We start from the raw sequence: 7,441 nt of genomic DNA, 5'->3' as shown, positions 1-7,441 counted from the left end.
AAGAAATATGAACAAGGGAAGTTTGCGACCAAGAAGAGAAACGCTGGGAAAGCTAGTGTTAATGTCATCATTTCTGGCACCAACGATGTCCTTTAATAATGCTCAAGTTGAGAAGAAAATCCCAGTCATAGAAATCACTAGAAAGGCTAAGAAGAATAGGAGTTACCTCATTCAGTTATTTCTGGAGATCTACGAGGCCTTCCGATTATGTCTGAGAGCATTACGGCTGGTGATTACATTTACGCCGATCTTCGCTCTCTACCCCATGACTTTCTTTGGAGAGGAGTGTAAAGATTTGTGGTGGTACTTGCTTTTGCGAGGTAAGGTTCATCAATGCTTTTCCATGATATTCAAACAGCTAGTTTTATTAATTTATGCAAATAATCATCTGAATTGTAACAACATGTTGAACTAAAGTCACTTGTTTTTATAGATTTAAAAATTGTATCAAGTGTATAATAGAAAAAAGCTTTCTTGTTGGTAGAGTTTCAGCTAATTTTGTATAGTTTTTACTATTATAGTTATTTTATAACTGAATGTTTTTACCATTAAATAACATGATAATAACTGAAAAAAATTATATATTGATAAAGAAAGAACGATGCTCTAGAGTGATAAATACACATGTAGCCTCACAAGCAAAGAACTCAAGTTATTAACAAGTCGATGCTTTTCAGGAATAGAGTTCTCAGGACCTATTCTGATCAAGTTAGGACAGTGGGCCTCAACACGGAGAGACTTGTTCCCAGACGCTTGTTGCCGCCAGTTTGCCAAGCTCCAGAGAAGCGTCAAACCACATTCATGGAAGTACACAAAATATATGATGAGAAAAGCCTTTGGTCCTGACTGGAGGAAGATCTTTGTAAAGTTTGACAATAACAGAAACCCAGTGGGGTCTGGGTGTGTTGCTCAGGTTAGAGTCATATTTTAGGAACTATTTTCAAATATATCAGGTTTTTTCATGTTATCTTTCTCAGCAACTTTGCATATCTTTTTCACTTTCTTTCCTTCACTTCTTTTTCTTCTTTAATTCATATTTAATTCTTCCTGTCTTCTTCAGTGTCTTTTTATCTTCTTTCTCTTCCTCTTCTTCATCATCTTGTTCATATTCTTCTTGTTCTCCTTTTCATTCTCCTTTTTTAAGGCTTTTATCAACTGACTAATTCAGGAGGATCATGTCCATTTTTGGAGGACATGGTTCCAGCACACATATTTTTAGGGATTAGCATTGTGCATAAGATCTATTATCAATTTGATGCTAAACAGAATGAAGATCATTTTAACATAAATGCAAGTATTTTGGTTTGTAAAACCTCAGATATGATTTAAGTTATTTTAGAACTACAGAAGTGAATGATATACTACTTTTGTCATTTTAATGTAAGTAAGACATTTAAAGACCTGTCTTAGACATTGTCAGAGGAAGGCTTTTCAATAGTTGTAATTGAATATTCATAAATTATTAATAATTTTCCAGGTTTATAAGGTTTGGATGTCAGCAGAAGCCATCAGTGATGAAGAAATACTCACTGAAATTCTGTCTGAAATGGAGGATGATGTTTCTGATTCATTTGAAGGTGAGAGTCTTTGAGCCCATAAATCTAATAATTGAGATTTATACACATAGAAAGTACTGCCGTAAAAGATGTAGTTACTGAGAAAGTACTGTTCTTTCATTTTAGGTATGCATGTCATAGGATTCAGAAGTTTATTTGGCATAGATGATGGAGAAGATGTAAAGCAGAAGAGGATACTAGAGGAATGGAGGGAGAAGCGAGACCAGATGAGGAGAGAAAAGGAGGCGCAGAGGAGAGCAGGTATAGACAAGGAAGAGCAAAACGTAGATTTGCATGAAGTAGTTTTGGAAAAGGAGAAAAAGGAAATGTCAAAAGTAGACCCTGAAAACGGAGAGAAACATGTGAAGGATCATGAAACAGGGATGATAAAAGGTAATAAAGAGTTTGTTGTTGAAGCAAGTGTTGATGAAAGTGGGAAGGAATTAGTTGAAATAAACACAGGAATTATAAAGGAGGATAAGCAGATGTTAGACATTTGTGCAAGTGCAGTGGTTAGCAGAAAAGAGCAGTCCAATATTGTGTCTGATAGAGAATTTGAAAAGACAGCTGAAAAAATGAAGGAAATTGCTTCAGATAACCAGCTTGTAGAAAAGTTTTACAAAGAAGAAAGTAAAGATACAACAAGTAGTTTTCAGTCAGGTATTTGAATGTTGTTGAAGTGCCTAGTCTCGTGTGCATTACAACTTTTATATTTTTCACTTCCCTTAAAAGTATTAGAAAAGTCACCCACTTTCACCAAATATATATGCTTAAATGACACAGAAAAATTCAAATGCAGTACATGATTAGCAACCTGAAAACACTTTTTTCCCCTAAACCTGAATAGCTTTTTAAAGTTAAATTGAACATACTGTGCATGATAAACAAATATACAGTGTGGAACCCTCTTTTATTTCAGTGCATATATTTTTAACCATGCCAAAAGGAAGATGGCAAAGACACATTTCATTTGATAACTTTGGCCACTGACTCATATTCTTATTACTGCATGCCACAGTGCACAGTCCTTTTATACATGTTTGTTTGGAATTCTCATGAAATTTTGTTATGAAACATAGCTGCCATTATATGTTACATGAAAAAAAAAACAGTTGGATTATTATTACCAGATTGTTGTTTTATTTGTCAGTGCTTTGTACAGTTATCATAAATATACTTGTGCTTTCAGAGAATGATGATTCAGGCAAATCTGATGTAGATGTGTTAACAGTAACAGAAAATTTGGTGGCTGAATTAGTAAATACTGAAGAAGATCAACAGAGACAAGCAGATCTGGAACCTGATGAGGAACCCATTGAAGATATAACTGAACATTCATTAGTAGAGGTGGTTACACCATCAGTTACTAATTAATGAATTCCTGTTTACTTTGTAGTCTTTGGTATTGTTGCATATATTTGCCATTCTATTCTTACTTGGGAAAGCTATTGAAAAATTAATCCTTGTTAAGAACAGATGTCAGCAAATGCAAACAAAGTTTTCTTATTACTTAGGAGTGGCAGGAAGGTGTGCATGACAAGTCTCTCCCACTGGAGGAGGGTCCACCAGAAGACCTGGATGGCCTTGTGCCTGTGGCAGTTAAGGTTCTGCACCCTGGTATTTACTCAAATTTCCGGTATGTTTTGCTACCTTTTGATACATCTTATTGCAGTTACATAGTGTAGCTATATATATTTTCTTCAGTTTTGATATGCAAAGTTTATGGCAATACATTCAGTATTTAAAAAGAAAAAATAAGATTATATACGTATTACTCATTCACTAGAAAAAACGTAACTCAGGTTATTTGTTATGACAATTTTTTCCACATAAACAGTTTCTCTTAATCAGTTGTAATTTATTGATTGACTCTTTAACATCCATAGGAGAGATCTGAAGATTATGAAGGCCTGTGCTTCATTTATCTCAGCAATTTATCCTCCACTTAAGTGGCTTTCCCTCCCTCAGTGTGTGCAAGAGTTTGCTGAGGTGATGTCATGTCAGGTAAGTTGCTGGGGTTGTCTAGTTTCATTTTGACGTATGTAGAAAAGTAAATGGAAAAGAATTGTTCCATGCTCTGTGAAGTTGTCTATTCTCTTTCTTAACTTTTCTGTAGTGATGGCAAAAGCACAGGTATGAGATGTTTTTCCTTCATTACTGCAGGGAGTCATCACATGTTTTTTTTATATGTAACAGATTTTATTCCACGGTTAGGATAAAATCATTTCCCCTTTCTTTTTTTAGGTAGTGAGTTTGATAAAATGATGTTGCTTTTCAGATTGATCTCAAACTGGAAGCTGAAAATATGGAATTGTTTGCTGAAAATTTTGCTGATAATCCCTATGTCCGATTTCCAAGAATACTACGGCCATATGTAACAAGAAAGGTAAAGAAAGAGAGCCGTGGTGTAGGGTAGTTGGTTGTAAAAGAGATTTAATTATTTTTCATTATTAACCTTCTATTTCTTATCATTAATTCTTAAAAAATGGACTTTCCTTGTTCTTTGGTTTGTAATCTTTAGGAAAATTCACATATTCTGCATATCAAATTTAAAGAATCATTATTAAGGTTCTCTGTAGTAGAATTGATCCTGAAAACAGTAAGATGAGGGTTTTCTCCTCTGTCATTGTTATTTAATATTCTGCAGTGGGCTGATGTGTGTATTTGTTTTGTACAAATCTCCTCCTTTATAGTTTATTTATTTCATACTATTAGGTGCTCGTGGAAACATATGAAGAGGGAGAGCAGATGATTGATTTCATTGGCACAACAGGAGAAGACAAACCTGCTGAGCTTAAGAAACGTTTGGCAGAGATTGGTGTTGATGCATTGCTGAAAATGGTAAGTAAGGACGAAAGGTACCAGCACATGATAAAATAGATTCTTCAGTGATCATTAAGTAATAGGTGTCTTCCCTGCACAGGTTTTTGTAGACAACTTAGTTCATGGTGATTTGCATCCTGGCAACATCTTGGTTCAGAACAACAGTGCCAAGGAAGAGGGCAGCAATGTAGCCTCAGGAGATGTTGTCAAATTCATGATGGTGGATGTTGGGTGTGATACTTTCGTCATGCATGTGGAGCCAGACCCAAATCCACTGCGCATCTGCCTCCTTGACTGTGGCGTTGCATCCAGGCTTAAAGAGAAAGACTTAGCCAATTTCAAGGCTGTCTTCAGACAAGTGGTTTTCGGTGATGTAAGTATTATTGCCATTCCAAAAGGTCTGTCTACACAGCAAACTTATTAGAAACTCCTGTTGTCGATCACTGTATACATGCTGGTATTATAAACAGACTGAACTCAAGTCAAGGACATCAAAGTTGTTGTGATATGTATATGCTTTTGCATCTAGCATGTTTTTTTATGTATTGCAGAAGCATCTTAATGTACTGTGTGCCTGCAGATTTACTGAAGATATTGGCTATGCTAATTTTTGTTTCTAAATAATTGTTTTTTAGGGAGAGTCTGTGGCCGACTTGTTCCTCAATAATAGTGAACACTGCTGTAAGGACCCTGAAGCCTTCAAAGCAGAGATGACAAGCCTTGTAAATTCAGCTAGGGAAGATACAATAGCATTATCACAGGTAAGTGTTCTCAGAGAAACTGGAAACACTAAAATTTACTAGTCCTATTTTTCAGATGAAGATGTTTTACCATGAACATTATCTTTTTTAAAGTGCTCAGTATACACTGGACTGTAGATAAATTTACAGGATTATTAATCACACTGATTTTCATTTTTGACAGATTGATGTGGGGGTCCTGCTTCAACAAGTTTTGAAGATCCTCTTACATCATCAGGTGCGGCTTGAATCTGCCTTCAGTGCTGTGGTTTTGGCAGTCTTTGTTCTGGAAGGTCTTGGTCGAACATTAGATCCCAATATGGATATCTTAGAGAGAGCAAGACCAATCTTGGTTACTGGAAAAGTGAAATGATTAGGATAGTTATGATTCATGAGGACTAGCTTACTGAAAATGCTATTTAGATGCATTAATTTCTGGTATTTCTCAGTTACAGTAATACAAGGATTGTTTTATGGTATTATGTTTGTGGGTTGACTCCTTTTGGCACAAAGCCTTAAGTTCCAGTGGTGCAGCATTTGCCTTATTACCATGACAGGTATATAGATGTTTCCATTCTTACTTGAGATTCCTGAATTTCCTCATTATCTGCCAGATAACATTACTCGTACTATAGCATTTTTCCAACAATATTTTTTTCTGTGTTGAAAAACAAATAGATTGTACTGGTAAAAACAAATGATTAAAGAAAAGTCAGTGAAATATTTATACCATTTATGAAATGGCCTCTATTGTTAAAGTGGCAAAATGTTGATAGTGTAAGATAGAGCTACGTTACTGTTTACAGAGCTCAACAAGCGTCCATGTGCATGACTGTGTTAATGTTTTTATAACCTATTTCCAAAATAGTTCCTTGCTATGGTTAAATCTTGGGTGTATAAGACTTCATATTGTTGAATGGCATATAGACTATCAAGGTTGTAGTATTGTAGATATTATTGTGGATAATATACTGTGCTGGTATATCAGGAATGAATTCTTAATTTCTATCAAGTCAGATAATGCCTTGTTGCAAAGATTTTATTGATACAAAATTAGATGTCTAGATGGGATAATGAAATATTTTGTAAATCGATGTTTATGTTAATTTCATTAAAAACAGAAACTCACAAGATATATCATCTATGATTACTGAAAGAATCAAACAGAAATTTATGTAAATTAGAACTGAATGTTTTTTTTTTTTCTTTTTGTTTTAAAAAAAACAATAAATATATATGAAATAATAGCATAAACTAATAATGATTAGTTATATCAAAATTCTGCATTTGCATAAAAGTTGGTGTTAGTATTATAGCTGTATGTAACTTTCTTCAGCAACAAGCATATGGCTGTGACATTTTTATTTTTTGCCTTTTATATTTAGCATCATTTATGGCATGCGGTGTTCAGGGAGTAATGTGTTTCTTTTTCTAGTCATCCAGATCATAATGAAGTCATTTTAAATGCTGATGTTCTTCATTTATAGCTTTCATTTTTTTTTTTTTTTTCTTTTTCTTTTCTTCTTCCTTTTCTTCTCTCCCTTTCTTCTTCTTCTTCTTTCTTTTTCTTGTTCTTAGGGGAAGGTTCTGGGAATAAGGTCTGTATTCTATTCAGGCAATTTACTGCAGTTTGTATCTTTTCCTCCTTCCAGATATTATGGTATATTCCTGTTTAAGAAGAAATTTTTAGTTAGAGTAAACTGCATTGCCATAATAATCTATATGTGGTACTTAGACATAATGTAGATTATGTTAGGGCATTTGCATGGACAACTTTAGCAGTATGAACCCGAGGGGTAAAATGAATAAGAATGTAACTTATTCCTTGCTATGTAAAAGGTGCAATATATCTCTTAAGTGTATTGTTCAAGGATAGGTTTACGTTCATGTTAACATTGAACTACCAGAGCATTTCAGTGCTTGAGCAGCATTTCTTAGGGAAAAGGAAAAATCTCAAATGTATGATAATTCACATAATAGTGGACATGCACAATGTGAAATTTCAGAAGTAGAAGAGTCCCATCATGTTACTTCATTACATTTTGTTTGAATACAATGTTTTTAAAGTTGGTATTTTATTTTGTTATGTTTCAGGATGAATAAACTTGATAAGCCTTGCTATTCATCTTTCCATAACAATATGTAAACCTTGATTGTATCAGACTCACATGTTTAGCAATTCACGCACTCTCACTCTCTCTTTAGCAATTCACTATCTCACTCTCTCTCTCTCTCTCTCTCTCTCACTCACTCACTCACTCACTCACTCACTCACTCACTCACTCACTCACTCACTCACTCACTCACTCACTCACTCACTCA

At 34.5% G+C, this 7,441-nt stretch overlaps 1 protein-coding gene across 5 annotated transcripts in view; it reads left to right on the top strand.

The window, feature by feature from the left end:
* Nucleotides 1-7,238, top strand: part of LOC125044015 (uncharacterized aarF domain-containing protein kinase 2-like) — an 8,870-nt gene extending 1,632 nt beyond the window's left edge. For 3 of the 5 annotated variants that reach the window (XM_047640446.1, XM_047640456.1, XM_047640465.1), the window contains exons 2-13: nt 1-320; nt 678-913; nt 1,478-1,577; nt 1,683-2,216; nt 2,746-2,903; nt 3,071-3,192; nt 3,443-3,560; nt 3,835-3,942; nt 4,272-4,397; nt 4,480-4,752; nt 5,015-5,140; nt 5,304-7,238. The exon at nt 1-320 is cut by the window's left edge and continues 338 nt beyond it. In XM_047640446.1, coding sequence (XP_047496402.1) covers nt 1-320; nt 678-913; nt 1,478-1,577; nt 1,683-2,216; nt 2,746-2,903; nt 3,071-3,192; nt 3,443-3,560; nt 3,835-3,942; nt 4,272-4,397; nt 4,480-4,752; nt 5,015-5,140; nt 5,304-5,492 — 2,410 coding nt within the window. In that variant the 3' untranslated portion in view covers nt 5,493-7,238. The remainder of the gene's footprint in view (nt 321-677; nt 914-1,477; nt 1,578-1,682; nt 2,217-2,745; nt 2,904-3,070; nt 3,193-3,442; nt 3,561-3,834; nt 3,943-4,271; nt 4,398-4,479; nt 4,753-5,014; nt 5,141-5,303) is intronic. The other 2 variants (XM_047640479.1, XM_047640472.1) reach the window with 2 other exon arrangements.
* Nucleotides 7,239-7,441: the final 203 nt, after the last annotated feature.

Source organism: Penaeus chinensis, chromosome 3, assembly GCF_019202785.1.
Source record: "Penaeus chinensis breed Huanghai No. 1 chromosome 3, ASM1920278v2, whole genome shotgun sequence".
Lineage (NCBI taxonomy): Eukaryota > Metazoa > Arthropoda > Malacostraca > Decapoda > Penaeidae > Penaeus > Penaeus chinensis.
Note: the sequence above shows the minus strand (reverse complement) of the source record. Positions and strands in the feature narration are given on the sequence as shown.